At 42.1% G+C, this 19249-nt stretch overlaps 1 protein-coding gene and 2 long non-coding RNA genes across 3 annotated transcripts; 2 read left to right on the forward strand and 1 right to left on the reverse strand.

The window, feature by feature from the left end:
• Positions 1–4436: 4436 nt before the first annotated feature.
• On the reverse strand, positions 4437–6078 carry LOC112846212 (uncharacterized). The gene is made up of 2 exons (XR_003219071.1): positions 5226–6078; positions 4437–4775 (listed from the first exon to the last, which is right to left on the reverse strand). It is a non-coding gene; the product is annotated as an uncharacterized LOC112846212 (long non-coding RNA).
• An 11-nt stretch (positions 6079–6089) lies between these two features.
• On the forward strand, positions 6090–6978 carry LOC112846208 (uncharacterized). The gene is made up of 2 exons (XR_003219062.1): positions 6090–6384; positions 6542–6978. It is a non-coding gene; the product is annotated as an uncharacterized LOC112846208 (long non-coding RNA).
• A 153-nt stretch (positions 6979–7131) lies between these two features.
• On the forward strand, positions 7132–13329 carry LOC109196748 (uncharacterized). Its single transcript, XM_019351139.2, has 2 exons — positions 7132–7480; positions 7667–13329. The coding sequence occupies exon 2, from the start codon at positions 8512–8514 to the stop codon at positions 13327–13329; it is 4818 nt and encodes a 1605-aa protein (XP_019206684.1). The 5' UTR covers positions 7132–7480; positions 7667–8511.
• The last annotated feature ends 5920 nt before the right edge of the window (positions 13330–19249 follow it).

Consider the following 19249-nt stretch of genomic DNA (forward strand, 5'->3'; position numbering starts at 1 on the left):
TCAAGCAGTCAAAACTTGCACCAAGTGAGACATTTTACCTTCAGTGTAGCATTTACCTTCATCAATTATACCAGATACACATTGGTAAGAAAGACTTCATGGTTACAACACGTGTGCATGTGTGCACGTGTGCAAAGACCAGATAAAAACATGAATACAAAAAAGTACAGTAAGAAAGACTTAGCTTCATGGTTTTACAACACTTCTTCTGTGTAACAGAAGTGTCAAGTGTATGCCCTGTGGTCGTTAACAGTAAAGGACAGCTCCGTGCTGTAGGTCGTCGCGCGCCGTCCTGTAGGTGAGCACAGACCTACAGCACGGAGCTGTCTGGGCTACAGCACGGAGCTTTCCGTCCTACAGCACGGAGCTGTCCTCTGACTGTGGTACAGCACAGTCAGAGGACAGCTCTGTGCTACAGCAATTGCTTGTTGTACACTGACGACAGGAGACATGCTGTTTTGTTGAAGTGCAAGAGTAACTTTTATTGAGCCGTTTCTTCTCTCGTCATATCTCAGCGTCGGAGGTACATAGAGCTATGAAAATCGCAGTAATAGTTCACCAAAGCCCGCTATGCTGCTATCCCACCTAGTTTTTGAGTTACACGACGTTTTATAACACCAAAAAACGGCGTTTTTCGCCTCTCACCGCGATCTAATTCTGACTGCACATGACTCTGTTTTCCAAGCGCCCGCCCCCTTTGCCAGTGGCGCAGTTGGTAATGACATTGGTCTGCAGCCCAAAGGTCGTGGGTTCGATTCCATCTTGGTCAACATTTTTTTTTTCATTACAAATTAATACACTATCACGGACCAGTAATTCATATTGTTAATTTATTACAATTCTGCAAAGTTTTATGATTTTAGCAGCTATTCTAATATGGACCTCAGATTCTTGTAAACGCACCATGGCAGAAATACATAGAAGTACACAGCCTGATGAAGCAGACAGAAGCAGTACCTCTGATTGGTGGACTGAAATTGAGCAGAACCAGGTTGTTCTGCCTCTTTTCACCCGAAAGTTCAGTGTTTTCACCTCTTATCAGCACAAATCTCAGCCTCTTCTGCTGTTTTTAATCAGAATTTTCAGCTTTTTCACCCTTTTTCAGTTACGTGAGAACCAGTTTGGCTCAATGAGTAGCTGAAAAACTTCAGCCTCTTCTGCTCTTTCAGAAGAATTTCAGCTTTTTCACCTCTTTTCAGCACAATTTCAGCCTTTTCACCTGTTTCTAGCATACAGTTCTGCTTCTTCACCTCTTTTCACAACAATTGAGCTTCTTCGGCCCCCTGCATATTTTTTCTCTCATCATATCTCTCGTTGGGAGAAGAACTGCTTTGGCTCAGTGAGATGAGCAGCTGCTGTGAGATCTATTGGTGCAGGTTTGAATCCTACTTGTGGTTGTTAGCACACTTCTGCTCTGCTTGCATGCACTCTGCTTTAGTGACACTGTTCAGTGTACCCTTTCAAATAAAGCAGTTTTCAGCAAAGAGTTCAGCTTCTACACAGTGTTTTCAACAGATAGTTCTCATTCTTCTGCTGTTTTCCGATACCACTGCAAGGCATTCTCACAGCATTTTCGCAGGAAATGCAACTTTTTCTAGTTGTCGTTGTATTTGTGTTGCCATAGGCACTCGAACTCTCGACGTTCACCTCGACACACTATTTGCCAGCGCACTATCGTAGTGAGCTAAACTGGCAGAAGTGACTGTAGCGCGCTTTGTGGGTTAAAGAACCTCTGAGCGGACCGTGATTTGGCGTATACTTTGATTCCTGTACACAGATGCACACAGACACTATTAAAACATTCCTTCTCAACACACACGTTAGAAATACATTCACATTTCTTTACTGTCTTCGTGCGCTGACACATAGCCACAAAGAATCAGCGCGAGCAGTGTCTTTAACACTCGCTCCGCTGACACCTTCTAGCCTTGTGTCCCTTTAGTCCGCATCTGGACTACACAGTTGTGCACTAAAGGGAATACACATCTTCGTGTTCCTGACTCGTTTGTATTTTCACACGCGGTCGTACACGCTGTCATCTGCCGTGGTGGCGCCCACTCTCTCAGTGCTCTCATAGCTCCATAGTTTTCCAATGAATTCGGCAAAAGTCATTGTAAATTCACTTTGTGTGACATGATCCTGGCACTTCTTGCGAACCAGTGCTACAAATTGTCCCTCGCTCAATGTCTCACCAGCATTTCTCAGGGCAGCGGTGGCGCCCTAGGTGGCAAAAACACTTCACTTTCTCTAGGCAGTCTCAGCTACTCTGGGCCCATAACCTGTTAGCAGAGGTGAAAATACGCAGGAATTCTGGCGTGAATATCTAGACTGCACCGAGGACAACTGTGGAGGAAATAAACACACAATAGCCTGAATCCATTTTCTCACTTGAACTCATTCGCAAGAGAGAGAAGCTTTATTGACGATCACCAGCATATACATGCGCATCACATGTCAATCACAATGCATCTTATCCGCTATTTCCACTTCGCGTTATATACTCTCTGCAATAACGCACACGTTTTCTGCGTGTGTGCTATAATAAATAAAGATGTCCTTCTTACAGTTGAGAGCATATTTTTATCTGTGTCATCACTTTATGAAAACTCTAAAACTTAACAGACAAATTCTCGTGGGTAACTTTTCTTTTAAACCGAGCACACGGATAATGCTTGGACGTCCAACTCCATGCGTCTTTGCGTTCAGCCGTCACACAGGGGGCAGGTCAACGGTGATCCTTCGAACTTGGCCATCTCTCTGTAACGTGAGCGTGATCCCACGCAGCTGAATGGTCAGAGTCAGAGGTGGAAGCCTGGTCGTGACCGCATACAGAATTTGCCCGCAGGTGCAGAAAACTCTGCGGCTCAGCCAGTAGAGGAAATTCTTCATGTCAATGAGAGCGCGCACCGCGCTGTCACTGAATCCATTCAGCCACGCGTTTGGGTAAGACATCGTGGTTTCACACCAGTGAGGCTGTGCTGCCAGCAGTTTGTCCGAGGGTGTAATACTTGCAGGAGCTGAGTGGATTTGTTTTCAAGCCGGCTCCGAGACTGCTTCCTCACAGCACTTCTGTCTAGTAAATAATGAAGGATGTTAATATGCTCTTTAGTTGAAGTACAGTACTGGGTTGCTGTGAGCTTTAAGACTTTCTCTTCGCAGGTCTTCTATCTCGTGGAGTTTGTCCGCGAGTGTAATGCTTGTAGCAGCCGAGTAGGTCTGAGACTTCCTCCTTGCACCTCTTCTATCAGGTGAAGTATGTTAATATTGGGTTTTTGTCGAGCAGCGTCCAGGCTGGCCTGTTTCCACCTCGTTCTATAGCTCCACACTGGTATTCCTGTGCGTTATGTGTGGTTTTGTGCTTTGAGCCTGAGCTCCGAGCTGACCGTCCTACAGCACCGAGCTGACCGTCCTACAGCTCCGAGCTCACCGTCCTACAGCACGGCGAGCTCCGAGCTCACCGTCCTACAGCACGGCGCTTACCGTCCTACAGCTCCGAGCTTACCGTCCTACAGCACCGAGCTCACCGTCCTACAGCTCCGAGCTCACCGTCCTACAGCACGGCGCTTACCGTCCTACAGCTCCGAGCTTACCGTCCTACAGCACGGAGCTATCCGGCCGACAGCAATTGCTTGTTGATGTACACAGACGGACAGGAGACATGCTGTTTTGTTGAAGTGCGAGAGTAACTTTTATTGATATTATTGTCATTTTATTTGTGTTGCCATAGGCAAACTCACCCGTTTGTAGATTAAACTTGGATTATTTATCACAAAAGAAGACATAAGTGTATAAGCACCAAAAACTCCCCGGGTGCCCTTCAGCAAACCAGAATACACTATACATGAGTATAAAAACAAAAACAAAAACAATTACAATGGGAGACACAATACCAGTAACATACGCATTTGCACATAACGCTTTAGGCACCAAGTGAGAAACATTACCTTCAGTGTAGCATTTACCTTCATCAATTATACCAGATACACATTGGTAGGAAAGACTTCATGGTGTACTCTCGTACGATATTCTTAAATTAACTTCTCTTTTGTTTTTTGGGATCAATGAAGCTTATTCCTTAACAGTACCACTACACGCGAAAATTAACACTAGTGTCTACAGTGCAGTAAATCATGTCATACACATTGTAGAGCAATGTAACCCTCCTTTAATTTGCCAAACAATGAAAACAATAAAATAATAAAATGGCAGGTTTCAGTATTCAGGCAAAGCAAAACACACACAGCAATTTACCAGCTGTACACAGAATCTCCTCATATACAGTGTAAACCACCAGTGATAAAATAATTGAATGCAGTAGCACAAAGATGAGGAGGGTCCGTGATCTCCACAAGCTACCTGTTTTAGCTTCCCACGTTGCCAGAGGTACTCAGAGTGACGCGGGCACTCAGAGTGACTATCTGGGGTCCGTCTGTCGCTATCCAGTTCGGTAACGATCCTCTGCAGCTTTTTTACGTTCCACAACTTTAGCAAAACGGCAGAGTAGTCTTTATTAGCGAACGGCTGGGTTAGCCTCACTTTTACTCAATGCGTGCACGGCCGCAGGAAACAAAACACACAGTCCAGCAGACTCACGCTGAAACTTTACGTGTTATGTCACTAGCTTACCGACACTGTGTCTTATCTTTCCGAAAAGTCAAAACACACTTACTAGTACATAAAAACAAGCTAACTTCTCCGCATACTCCGTGTAACTCACGCACCACCCTCTCTCCTCGCGCTCTCTTTTTCCTTTTTCCTTCTCCACCCTGTGTTACCTTCACTACGGAAGCGTAGAGCTGCCACCCAGGCAAAAGAAAAAAAGAAGTATATCACGTTATAACGTGAAAAGTTTATTGTTCTAACAAGATACTTTTCACGTTTGTACAATATACTATCATGTTTGTACAATATACTTTTCACGTTTGAATATAATATCACGTTATTACAATATGCATAAATATCACGTTATTACAATATAAATATCACGTTCGTACAATATAAATATCACGTTCGTACAATATAAATATATTGTACGAACGTGATATTTATGCATATTGTAATAACGTGATATTATATTGTTCAAACGTGAAAAGTATATTGTACAAACATGATAGTATATTGTACAAACGTGAAAAGTATCTTGTTAGAACAATAAACTTTTCACGTTATAACGTGATATACTTCTTTTTTTCTTTTGCCTGGGTGGCAGCTCTACGCTTCCGTACCTTCACAGACCATATCCCCGTAGGAAATTACACTTTTCACAAGAAATTCACAAGAAAAGAAAGATAACTTATTTTAAACAATGCAAACACGTTTTTAATCATTTTACATGAACTTTTATCTTTTTAATGTACAAGAAAGTTGAACAAATGAATTTAACTCTTTGGTATTTATATTCTTAGACTTTACTTATCTTTTACTATTCATTCTTCTTTTTAACCCGGGTTACAGTAAAGCTATCTGTCCTACAGCACCGAGCTGACCGTCCCACAGGACGGCGCTTACCGTCCTACAGCACCGAGCTGACCGTCCTACAGCACCGAGCTCACCGTCCTACAGCTCCGAGCTCACCGTCCTACAGCACCGAGCTCACCGTCCTACAGCACGGCGCTTACCGTCCTACAGCTCCGAGCTCACCGTCCTACAGCACGGCGCTCACCGTCCTACAGCTCCGAGCTTACCGTCCTACAGCTCCGAGCTCACCGTCCTACAGCACGGAGCTATGCAGCCGACAGCAATTGCTTGTTGATGTACACAGACGGACAGGAGACATGCTGTTTTGTTGAAGTGCGAGAGTAACTTTTATTGATATTATTGTCATTTTATTTGTGTTGCCATAGGCAAACTCACCCGTTTGTAGATTACACTTGGATTATTTATCACAAAAGAAGATATAAGTACGGTGGCTGGGAAGTGCAAAGCACATTTACAACATAGACAACAAAATAACATTTTAGAAAACACTTCTACATAAAAAAAGGCAAATAAAAAAATTGACAACAAAATAACAAGTCCGCAACAAATTAACAAGTGGCTCTTGACGGAAAGGGATTGTCTGAAATACCGGAAGTGACTCAACAATGTTTCTGGCCCAAACAAAGCGCTAGCGGAAGAGGAGCGAAAGCACACGGATAACACCAGCTACGGTTCCTTCTTGCTGTGCGGTCGGTTGTAATGTTAGATTGCACGACCGACAAGGGAATAAGCTTGAAATGGTTTATCTTTTCATTCTTTCCCCACCTGGAAGCAACATGAGGCAGCTCATGTATCAGATGTTACCAAAAGAAGACGTCTAGTCTGGATAGCAGCTGTGAGACGAGCTGATATCCAGCTCTCTTCCATCTCCAAATATCTGTTGGTGCTCCAGACATTTTCATTCCGGTAAGCTCTAAATATGTTCATATCACTCTTTATAGCCTATTAGTTTTATTTTCGATGCACTCTGAGGTCATAGCAAATTAGAACAAACATCCTAATGAGTGATTTTGCAGAACTACGTTCTATTTATACAGTTGCTAATTATTTGGCATTATTGCAGGCAAACCAGCCTATGAAATGGATGAAACACATCGTGACTGGGTTCCAGCGCTACACAAGGGGCACTCCGAAATCCCTGCTTCAAACATACCGCCATGCCAATCAGATTACTTCTTCCATGTGAGGGTGAAGATGTGACCCTTCTGGATAAGATGGTGAAGGTTTGCTGCGTTTTGGTGAACAGTGTGGTAGTAAAACCAGGGAAAAATGAAACTTGTGCCTGTTAAATATTCTTAAGTCTTGCGCTGTATAAATAGCGGTAATTTTTCAAAAGATACAGTAAATTAAGTAGTGTTAGTAGTTGGTGATATCATGTAAACGCTGTCATGATTTTGTGTAAACATTTTGTCATTTGTAAACTATAAATGACATTGATTCTACATTGTAACTGATGTGATGTTCTATAAAGTGGTTTTAATAAAAAACAAAAGGCAAAAATTAGTTTGTTTCTTTATTCAACGTTTGAACAGTGGTACTCAGTCAGTACATATTCAGTAAATGCAAATTATTTACATGGCAGTGCACTTCAGGCATAAATCTAGACCCCTAAAATAAAACATTATGGGTCATTCCCACAACCCACATGTAGCTGCCGTCAAAAGCAACTCTCACATTTAAGTTCATTTTATTGGATTTAATGTTGAAACAATTAGTAGTTGAAATAGTAAGAAATAATAAATAAATAGTAATTCATGTTCTGTTCATTAGATTTATATGTTTAAATGTGTAGTTGTGCTAACTGTGCAATTAGATAGGAACCTTTTCTATCGTTCCGTCTGTTGTTGCTGAGAGGGCATTTTTCTTGGTGGGCACACTCAGCAAGCTAATTAAGAGACGAGCCACGAGGTTTGCACGTCTACAGAAAGTTGTGAAGAGTGTTTTGGACTACCCCACGACGTGAGGATTAAAGTTTTTATTCCCTTTGAGTGAGGCCAATGAGGTAAATGTTTTCTTTTGTTTATTATCGCTGTATGTAAATACGCTAGTATTGCGTGATATTCTAGTGCAATTACCGCAGTGTGAAGTGTAATGTGTATTTTATTGATCGTTTTGTTGGAATGTTTTGTTTTATATAATGCTTAAGGGCTTTGTTAAGAATATTCATTTAAGTTGTATTTCTTTTTAGTTCTGACGGCATTGTATCGGCTGTGGTTGGACGTCATTACATGTTAAGGCATGTCGAAGAATCCTCCTGTCCGAAATAAATGTCAGTTTAAAACCAAAGAACAAGTTGAGCTTTATTAAGACTCGAGGGGAGTAACAGTCAGAACTCAGCCTGCTTCGTGCTGGAGGAGAGAGAAGGAGAAAGAGGTCTGTCGCAGCGGAGCCGAGCCGACAGCCGAGCGAACGGGGCCGAGTGGCAGCGGAGCCGAGCCGACAGCCGAGAGAGCGGAGCGGAGCTGAGCCGACAGCGCGCGGGGTCACGTGGTTAAGCTCGCGTCTCTCTCAAGCATCAAAGACACCCAAACACACACACAGACATCCCATAAGGCAACCAGAGTCCAGTGGTGCAGCTTGCTTAAGCTACAAATAAGTAACACGTTTATACAAGTTAAATGTGGAGAGTAGATTTCCTTAGCTCATCTTAAAGGGACTCTGTCAAGCAATGAAAGGGGAAGTGTGGTGGTTTTGGAGTAAAAGTTTAAGTTCATGTTATTAGTTGTTTATGCTAAGTAACTGCAATTAAGGTACGTTTAAGTTGATTATAAGGGTTTTGCTTATTTTTAAGACTGCATTAGATATTTAAAGGTCACATTATAGTATTTTGTTTGACATTGAAGGTTATTTTCTGTTTAACTACAAGTGAAGAACAATTTATTATTTTGGTTTAAGTGATGGTGACCTATATTTAAGTTGACTCTTTAAAGTAAAGCAATTTAAGTTCCTAGGTGCTTCATAAGGTGACCATTCACGTATTTAAGTGGACCTAGGTGACTTGAGTGTAGTATAACACCTTTGACTGTCTGTGACATGGAGCAAGAAGGCTGTGACACTGAAGCTGTGGAGCAGCAAGAAGCTTTTGAAGAGCAAGAAAGTTTGCAAGAACCATGCACAAGTAAAGCTCCTAAAGAAGGAAGTTTGAGGAAAAGTCAAAGAGTTAAGAAGTTCACTGAAAGGGGCCAAGCACTACATGATGAAAAGGTGAACAAGCTTCAAGCTCGCTTTAAAGTCAGTTATGAAAGGTGGAAAGTTGTGGCAAAACAAGGCAAAAAAGCACTTGAAGAACCTGTTAGTGCAAAACTTAAAGAGCTTATTGACCGAGTTGAACATACCTCGGCAGAAGTGAAACAAGTTTATGATGAACTGCGCAATCATGAAACTCCTGATGCAGACACTCGCCGCAGAGTGGACACCTGTGATGCTGTTTCTCAGAAGATGATAAGGCTAACTCAAGAAAAATTAGCAGCAGAAGAAGACGAAGAACTTTCTGGGAGATTAGTTCACTGGAGTGATGTAGGATCAGCATTCAATTCTGCAACCTCGCAAAGATCTAAGAGTTCAAATAGCAGGCAATCAAGATGCTCAAGTAAGTTGTCTGTAAAGAGGCAAGAAGCAGCTGCAGAGCTTGCGGCTACTGAAGCAACTCTGAAGATTATGGAGGAAATGGAAAGTGAAAGAAAGGCACTTGAAATCCTTGAAGCAGAGAATGCTGAGAAACAGAAGGCCTTAGAGCAAAAGCGAAGAGAGCTTGAAAGGCTAGAAACAGTAAAGAAAATGAATGCTGCTAAAGCACGTCTGAAAGTGTACAATGAAGAAGGAATCTCAGATGAAGAAATATCAGACCTTCTGCACGAAAGGAGTAAACGGAGAAATGTCACATCCAAACCGATGAGTCAGTTTGCACATTCGCAACTTAATGCAAATGCAATGCCGTTTGATATGCCACAAGCCATCACAAGGTCACAACCAAGAGAAAGCAAACATGAAGATAGTACCACAACATTGGCCCAAGCTCTAGCTGAGTCCATTCACATAAGTCGCCTACCAGTACCAGAACCTACAGTCTTCAACGGAGATCCTCTCAAGTACAAGGATTGGAAATTGTCGTTTCAAATGCTGATAGACAGAAAGAACATCCCAGTGAATGAAAAGATTTACTATCTTCACAAGTATGTTGGAGGACCGGCGAGAAAGGCTGTTGAGAGTTATTTTCTGTTGGGAACCGAGCGTGCTTATTACTCAGCATGGAACACTTTGGAGGAAAGATATGGAAGTTCATTTGTAATCACCAAAGCTTTCAGAGATAAGTTGACATCATGGCCAAGGATTGGTAACAAGGATAGCGTTGAACTTCGCGAATTTTCAGATTTTCTCAGAGGATGTGAAGCAGCCATGCTTCAGGTTAAAGGTCTTGAAGTTTTGAACGACTGCAATGAGAATCAGAGAATGCTAAGCAAGCTACCTGATTGGTTGTCAGCGAGATGGAATCGAAAGGTCATTGAAATTGAAGAGCAAGATGGTTCTTTCCCAACATTTAGCCACTTTGTTGACTTCATTGCGAGAGAGGCCAAGATTGCGTGCAATCCTGTAACATCACTTCATGCACTCAAAGCAGGTGACTCAGAGAAAACGAAATCTTCCAAGACAAGAAGTGTTGGAGCAAAGGTGCTAGTGAGTGCAGCAGAAGAGACGTCCAACACAAAAAAATGTGTGTTTTGTGAAAACTCAAATCATAGCATTCACACATGTAGGAAGTTTATGGACAAGGTCTTGAGTGAAAGAGTCAAGTTTGTGCAAACCAAGGGATTGTGCTTTGGATGTCTAGGCTTTGGACACCAATCAAAGAAATGTGAAAAGAGAAAGATGTGTGACACATGTAAAGGGAAACACCCGACATGTTTGCATGAAGAACGAGACAAATCCTCAAGGACAAGGAAAGAGAAAGAAAGTGTCAAGGAACCACAAATAAAAGAGATGGAAGACAGTAAAGAGAGTAGAGAAACCAAACCCAAGGAAGCACCAAGTGAAGCAATATCAAACCGTGTGATTCAAAGTGACAGAAGTAATCTCACATCTACGATCATTCCAGTTTGGTTATCTACAACAAGCAATCCTGAACATGAGATTCTTCTCTATGCTCTTCTTGACAGCCAAAGTGACACGACATTCGTCTTGAAAGAAAAGGCAGATGCTCTGGATGCAGAGAAGAAATGTGTGCAGTTAAAGCTCTCGACAATGTCTTCTAAAGATACTTTAGTACCAAGTCAAAGGTTGTCTGGATTACAGGTCAGAGGTTTCTATTCTTCAAGGAGAATTCCTCTTCCTGTGACATACACAAGAGAGTTTATTCCTGCGAATTTGAGTCATATTCCCACACAAAGGACAGCAAGAGCGTGGCCACACTTAGAGCACCTGGCTGAAGAAATTGCTCCACTGATTGAATGTGAAGTAGGCCTGCTCATTGGTTACAATTGCTCACAAGTGTTGGTACCCAGAGAAGTTGTGGCAGGAAAAGATAATGAACCTTTTGCCCAAAGAACAGACCTTGGCTGGACAATAGTTGGAGGAACTAATCCATGTGTTGACTATGGGGATGCCATAGGATGTAGCCACAAAATCATTGTCAAGGAAGTGACACCCAATCAGTCAGCTGAGCAGTTGGTCAAAGAAGTGCAATACATCTGTCGCACACAAGTCAAAGAGGTGGTCACATCAGCAGATGTAATTAAAGTGCTCGAGTCCGACTTCAATGAAAGAAAGGTGGAAGACTCACACTTCTCACAAGAAGATTTAAGGTTCATCTCCATAATGGAAGAAGGAGTGAAGATGAAAGCAGATGGACACTGTGAGTTACCTTTGCCATTTAAGGAAGACAGACCAAGTCTGGCAAACAACCGGAGCTGTGCAGAACACAGACTCAAATCTTTGAAGAGGAGATTTGAGAAGGACAACCAATACCACAAAGACTACACAGAGTTCATGAAAGAGACTATAGAGCGTGGTGATGCAGAAAGAGTTCCCTCTGTAGACCTGGACAAAAGCCCTGCCTGGTACATTCCACACCATGGAGTGTATCATCCACAAAAGCCTGGCAAAATAAGAGTGGTGTTTGATTGTTCAGCGAAGTACGAAGGAGTGTCCTTGAACGACTACCTGCTTACAGGGCCAGAGTTAACCAACTCTCTGGTGGGGGTCCTGTGTCGATTTCGGAAAGGTCCAGTTGCAGTGATGTGCGACATTGAGCGCATGTTTCATCAATTCAGAGTCAGAGAAGAAGATCAAGATTACTTTCGCTTCTTGTGGTGGGACAATGGAGACTTCAACTCTACTCCATCTGTCTATCGCATGCGCGTACACCTGTTTGGAGCTGCTTCTTCCCCTGCCTGTGCGAACTTTGGTCTCAAGTATATTGCTGCACAAGGTCAAGGCAAGTTCAGTGAAGCTACCATAAGGTTCATTGAGCGAAATTTTTATGTGGACGATGGTCTTATCAGTTTCCACTCAGAAGAAGAGGCAATTCGTTTGGTGAAGGAAGCCAAGGAGCTTTGCAGAACAGGAGGCTTGCGACTTCACAAGTTCGTTTCAAACAGTAAGCAAGTGCTTAATTCGCTGCCGGAAGAAGATTGTGCAGAAACAGTAAGGAAAGACTTGTCACTGGGCGAGCAACAAATTGAAAGAGCCCTAGGTGTCAAATGGTGCATCGACTCGGATCATTTCCAGTTTCGAGTAGTTGTGAACGAGCAGCCACTTTCCAGAAGAGGAGTGTTGTCCACGGTAGCCTCTATTTACGATCCACTTGGCTTTGTGGCACCTTTTGTTCTACTTGGGAAGCAGATACTACAGCAGATGTGTCGTGAGAAAGCAGATTGGGACGAACCACTCACAAGCGATCTGAAGTCACGGTGGGAGTCCTGGTTGTTGGATCTAAAAAATCTAGCAGATGTCAAAATTGACAGATGTTACGTGCCAAGAGATTTTCAAACAGTTCAGAAGTACGAGCTTCACCATTTCTCAGACGCAAGTGTTTCAGGGTATGGTGTTTGTACGTACCTGAGAGCTGTCAGTGAAGCAGGACAAGTCCACTGCTCTCTTGTCTTTGCTAAGTCCAGAGTAGCACCCACAAAGGTTACTACGGTGCCAAGATTGGAGCTGTCTGCAGCAGTTGTAGCAGTGCGGATTAGTGACATGCTCAAAGCAGAGTTGGAGCTAGAAGATGCTCAAGAATTCTTCTGGGCAGATTCTCAAGTTGTCTTGGGATATATCAACAACGATGCAAGACGTTTCCATGTTTTCGTTGCAAATCGCATTCAGCGTATTAAGGAAAGCACTCAACCGATGCAATGGAAGTTTGTGGCATCAGATCTCAATCCAGCTGACCATGCGTCGCGCGGACTGAAGGCCAAAGACCTTATTACCTCCAACTGGTTTAGCGGTCCAAGTTTTCTTTGGCAAGAGAAACTTCCCCACGGAGAAGTCGAGGTGGGAAAACTTGATGCAGAGGATCCAGAAGTACGCAAAGCTGGTGTACTCCATACAACTACGGAAACAGATTCTTTGGCAGAACGTTTTCTGAAATTCTCCAGTTGGTCAAGGTTGGTCAAAGCTATGGCAAGACTTCTCAGATTTGTGAAAGAGTTTAAGGGCTTGGAAAGGAGAAGCAATAAAGCCACTAACCTTGAAGAAAGGAAAGAAGCCGAGCTTAAAATCATATCCATTGTACAAAGATCAGTCTTCTGCAAGGAAATCAAAGCACTTCGAACGCGAAAGGATCTACCCAAGGACAGAACAAATAGACTCTATCGACTCGATCCCTTCCTGGATGAGAAGGGTGTTCTTAGAGTGTGTTAAGAGATTTTCAAATGTTTCAAGTATTATTCCCACTTGCATTTGTACGTTATTGAAAGTTTATCTTTAATTTCAGTGTTAATAGTTGTTTACCCATTTATTCTTTCCATTTAATTGTATTTAATCGTATTTTACTGTTTCGCTGAAGTGAAGCTTAAATGAAAGACAAAAGCATAGTGTTCTCAGATATGATTCACCCAGTATATTTCCTCTGCACCTGGTTCTCTACGAGCCGTTTCACTCCCAGGAAGGGGAGAGCAGGACGTTCTTATCTATACACTCCCAAATACAAAGAGGGGCCCATTCTTCAGAATCACACACACACACTCTGAGATCATAAACTTCACACACACACACATACTCTGAAACGCTATAAATAAAGAACTGCCACATACGCTGGGTGTGAGCCTGAGACAGCAGCGCTCACCCAGCGTGCGCACGTTGTTACCATCTAAACTGTCTTGAGTGTCTTTATTTCGCCTGAAGAATGTCTTGTTTAAATATTTACTCCTCACATTTATTTGGTCCTTCGAGCCAACAGAGTGACCTCGTCGTTTCCTGGATTCGTGAACCCACGCTGCAAAGTCTGTCGCGACAGCCTGTTTCTAGTGAAACAGTAAAGACCAACTACGTGAATTCGCCGTTGGCCAGCGTTTTTAGCAAGAGGTCCACGATCCCAGGGAGCGAGGAGGATTCTCTCTGACCGGCATTTTCATCCGAACCAGGTGAATATAAACACTCAAGAACACATTGCGGCTAAAATCGGTTTTTAGATTGACGCGGTTCTTAAAAGACTCGTCCTTTAAGGACTGGAAGTCAGGGATCTCACTCTTACGAGTGAAAGGACTCGCCTGTAAGACGGAGTTTGACGGTCCTGTGTGGGGTCACTCCGCAGTTTAAAAGGTTGGAAGTCAGGGATCTCACTCTTACGAGTGAATGAAAATAAAGGGATCTCACTCTCACGAGTGAATGAAAATAAAGAACGTGTCAATTAAAATAGGATTATAGTACCGCGTGTGAAGTTTATGTGTTGTTGAAGAGTGAGTGACCTTTTGAATAGAAACAACAGGTTTCTGCACCACTCTTACTGTTTCCTGTGTTGACCGATGTACTGGTGAGAAGGGGTCAAAGGTTGCGCTTCAACGCATAAAATTAAGGCCGCCCTGGGTCTAGACCAGGGTAGAAGGCTGCCTTAATAACCTCCCCCGACTCTGATATCAGCGAAGGTCACACAGAGTGTATGTTGGCAGTATTAATAAATAAAAGCAAAACAAGGTGTTTCCAAATACAATAAATCGAAATAAAATTATAAGCAATTTACAATAAAATATTATTGATAACTCTAAGCCCAAAAAATGGGAAATAAACCCGCAAAGCCTGAATTCACTGCTGACGAGCAGTGGTTAGAGAAAAAATGTCCAGGCGCTGGACAAATTAGTGTATATAGATGGAGAAATCCAAAGAAAACCTAAATGTCCCACGTGGGAGGGAAAATGTATAACTAAATTATAAGAAACCCTCCAAGCAGAAATAAATACTGAAAAGGATGCTAAAAAGAAAACAAAGCGTACACAAGAGGTGTAATGTTTTAAAGCATGGAAAGAGGAATGAAGTGGAATAAACAAAAGGTTAAATTAAAATAGAGCCTATCTAATGTATTCAAATTGATAATAGAAGGATAACAACCTGTAAACTGGTATTAACAATGAAATATAGTTGGCAGGACGACCGTGCCTAGAATGGATAGAATGCATGAAACCAGATAACTCACACAAACACATATTAAATGAAATAGAGAGATGCATAAGGTATATTAAGGTTGTGTCATTGTTCAGCCAAGGAAAGTGTGTGAAAAGGAAAATGTCTCCAGCTTGGGAAAGGGTGAGACTGCAGCTCACCCTCAGCCTTTGGTGGACACAAATAAAATATAAATAAAATATTGTAATATACTATTGCTGTTATATAAAAAGATAATAACATTAATAATGAAATAATATTAAATATGAAGAGGCACCTCAGTCAGTTGTGATGTGAGGTGGATAATTGTTAAAAGTAGTCTGCATCAAGCTTAAGGTTTGCTCAAATTCAGTATAATGACATATGAGATGAAGAAAATAAGGAATTAACTACACTAATCAGGTGCATAGAGACACCTGACCTGCTTGTAAACCTGTCATCTTAGATGAGACTTTGTTAAGATGAAGAGCAAACCTATACTAACAACTAATAAGCCAAACCCTGTATACAACAGCTAAAGCTACAGGTTTGAGAAGCTGAATAAAATGAATTAAATATGTGGACACTACCAAGCTGATGAGCAAGTTACACATTTTTATTTTTATTTGTTTTTTAGAGCAGAAGCTGCATATTAAAGCTCGAACATGCAGCTGTCTGTGAACCCAGTTTTCACCCTCACACCCCTGATCTGTTTTTAACAGCAGCTTTTTGCATCCTGTCTCATGTGTGTAAAGCGTTCATGCCATCAGCAACTTGTTTTTGTTTTTTGTTTGTTTCTTGATGTTGCTTGAGTGAGGAATACTGTGACTTCTGAAACAGCTCTCTTCATGCAACTTCATGCTTGATGATGATAATTTCAGAGCCAGCTGAGAGCTGGGTTGAGAGCGATGCTTTGTTTTAAGTGACAAAGCAGAAAAGTTAGACTTAGTTTGTTTTTGTTTGTTTGTTTGTTTTTTAATACGAGAGAATGGTAATGGATAAGAAGTGATATTTTGTTTAAGTGTTGAAGAAAGCTATATACTGCAACATACGTCTAGTGCATGATCTGCGAGCAATGAATGGATCATCTTATTTATCTTTAAATAAACTCCGATTATGGAGACCTGAGTCACATACTTAGGGTACACCCTTAGGTGAAGGCAGAAAGCTACTAAACAAAGAAAAGAAGCTATATACAATGCGCGATAGCCACCAGACTAAGCATTCACATTCTTTCTGACTCTTAATGAGCCTGAGTTATGACCTTGGCTCCCTATTTTTCTGCCTCCACCAGAGATGGGAGTGAAGCTCCCGTGGAATGTGCCCTGTTCTCCTTACTGCATCTATAAAAATAGCATTCAGTAACTTGGATATAACCTTTCTACTTACATTTAGGTGGAAGTGCAGACTAGATGAAAACAGTTAAATTCAACAAAGAGTTCGATTACTCTGGAGAAAAGGGAAATGTGTCTGTAACAGGAAAACGTGTAACAGGAACTACATGCCCATACAAAGGAGCTGACTGTGTCAAGGACGCAGACAGACAGAGAGACACAGAGACAGCCAATATGTTTACTCTAACTGTTTTAATAGTTTTGCAATTTTCATTAGTTTTATTTTTCTTTAGTTTTGACTTAAGATTTTAAAACTAAACACATTTTTGGTACAAAATCAGTTAATTTTGTGACCACTCATTGCAGTTTTAGATAGTTTTACTTTTGTTTTTATTTTTATTTCTGTTAACGAAAGAATAATTTTTTTTTGACTTCTAGTTTTTGTTTTTTCGTTGGTTTGACTTATCAATAATGAATTTGATCTGCAGTACGCCATTTTGAAAATATGGCATAACAGAGGGCAACAATTTTGCAGCCCAAGCAGCAAAATCAGTAGCAGTACAAACAGTAGACGCACTTATGGTGACAACACCTCTATGCAAATTCCACTGGATATCTTGAGAAATGAACCACACATTTGTGCCATTACTAGAGCGAAAGAAATGGTTGAGGTGCGGAGCAATTCTACAGGATGATCTGATCATATGTGATGGGAAACCGTTACAACCGAAGTCTTTATACAAAAACAGTAGCTCTTGTGACACATGAAGTTGTTCATGCGTCAACAGGAGGGAGTCTAATTAGTTAAAAACACTAGTTAAAGACACTTCTATACATTAAATTTCAAACAAGTCAATAAGAGAAACAACTCTAGCAGAGTGGATGACAAAGTTGCTGGAAAACAGAGAAATAGTTTTGAACAATCAACTGCCGAGTGATTCTCTTCCAGTTTCTTGCAGGTTGAAAAAGGGTTGAACCAATCCAAGAACCACAAACTCCCGAGCAGAAAAGTGAGCAATAAAGTCTAGACTGCAGACCGCTCTAACCTCTGGTGTTCACTCGGTGGGGAGAAGGGCTATCAGTGGCAACACTGAGACACTCGCTCCTCTTGCTGGGTGTCTACTCATTGGAGGCCAAGGGTGTGTCCACGGTCGAGAAGAGGAGAAACGCTCACAGAGGGAGACCTGATGGAGATGGAAATACTAAATGCAAACCAGGATGCCCCTGAGGGTGAGAAACCGCACAGACGACGTCGATGCTGGACAAGAGGATGCCAACTGACCACTGTCACAACGATGTGTTCCATGCTCGTGTTCACAGTATTCTTATCACTGGCCCTGGTAGGCATGAACACGGCCTGCACCAGCAACCCATGTGACCCACACTGCCCGAGGATTTACCGGCAGGCTCCAAATGTGACGTGTCCTGAAAGGGGAACCATTTTTAAGCTGCAGCCTATGCCCAGAAGAACGCGCAGCGCAACGAGAAACAAAGAAGTGGAGAACAATGCTGCACCTTCATACCTAACAACACTGCAGCTGACGGCAGTCTGACCAGAGCCCTGGAAAGACTGAAGACCCTGAACGAGAGAATGAAAGAACATTCTGGAGTGGACACTTCCATGTGGGACAGCTGGATGGACATGCTTGGAAAGTACCGCAGCCTAGTGTCATCAATCCTAGTGTCAATAGCTGTTTTTGCAGCCATATTGACCCTATGTGGTTGTTGTTGTATTCCCTGCATAAGATCCATGATCAACAGACTGATAGCCACAGCTATTACACCGGACCCTGTCGGCCAAAAAGAAATTATGACACTGCTGGAGCACGCCGACACTGACTCAAACACCGACGACGAAGATGAAGAAACAACCTGTAACTAAAAGAAAAAGACACTCCTGTTAATAATGAAGCAACAGTTAAAAATGCACTGTCAAGAGACTGTATGCTGATAAAAGTTAAAATGTGTAAAACAAATTAACAACAGGAGGGATATGTTAAGAGATTTTCAAATGTTTCAAGTATTATTCCCACTTGCATTTGTACGTTATTGAAAGTTTATCTTTAATTTCAGTGTTAATAGTTGTTTACCCATTTATTCTTTCCATTTAATTGTATTTAATCGTATTTTACTGTTTCGCTGAAGTGAAGCTTAAATGAAAGACAAAAGCATAGTGTTCTCAGATATGATTCACCCAGTATATTTCCTCTGCACCTGGTTCTCTACGAGCCGTTTCACTCCCAGGAAGGGGAGAGCAGGACGTTCTTATCTATACACTCCCAAATACAAAGAGGGGCCCATTCTTCAGAATCACACACACACACTCTGAGATCATAAACTTCACACACACACACATACTCTGAAACGCTATAAATAAAGAACTGCCACATACGCTGGTTGTGAGCCTGAGACAGCAGCGCTCACCCAGCGTGCGCACGTTGTTACCATCTAAACTGTCTTGAGTGTCTTTATTTCGCCTGAAGAATGTCTTGTTTAAATATTTACTCCTTACAGAGTGGGAGGTAGATTAGAGCGTTCTACTTTGGAGCCGCACGTCAAGCACCCAGTCATCTTACCAAAGACTTGCCATATCGCAAAGTTACTGATTGATCACTATCATCAGCGGGTGAAACATCAAGGACGGGGCATGACGATAAATGAGCTGAGATCGAATGGAATATGGATACTAGGATGCAGTCAAGCAGTATCATCCTTTATCCACAACTGTATTAAGTGCAGGAAATTCAGACGTCGAGCAGAAGAGCAAAAGATGGCAAACCTACCAAGTGAGAGAATGGAGACAACTCCTCCCTTCACATATTGTGGGATGGATTGTTTCGGCCCGTTCTACATTAAAGAAGGAAGAAAGGAGC

Source organism: Oreochromis niloticus, linkage group LG3 (assembly GCF_001858045.2).
Source record: "Oreochromis niloticus isolate F11D_XX linkage group LG3, O_niloticus_UMD_NMBU, whole genome shotgun sequence".
NCBI classification, from domain to species: domain Eukaryota; kingdom Metazoa; phylum Chordata; class Actinopteri; order Cichliformes; family Cichlidae; genus Oreochromis; species Oreochromis niloticus.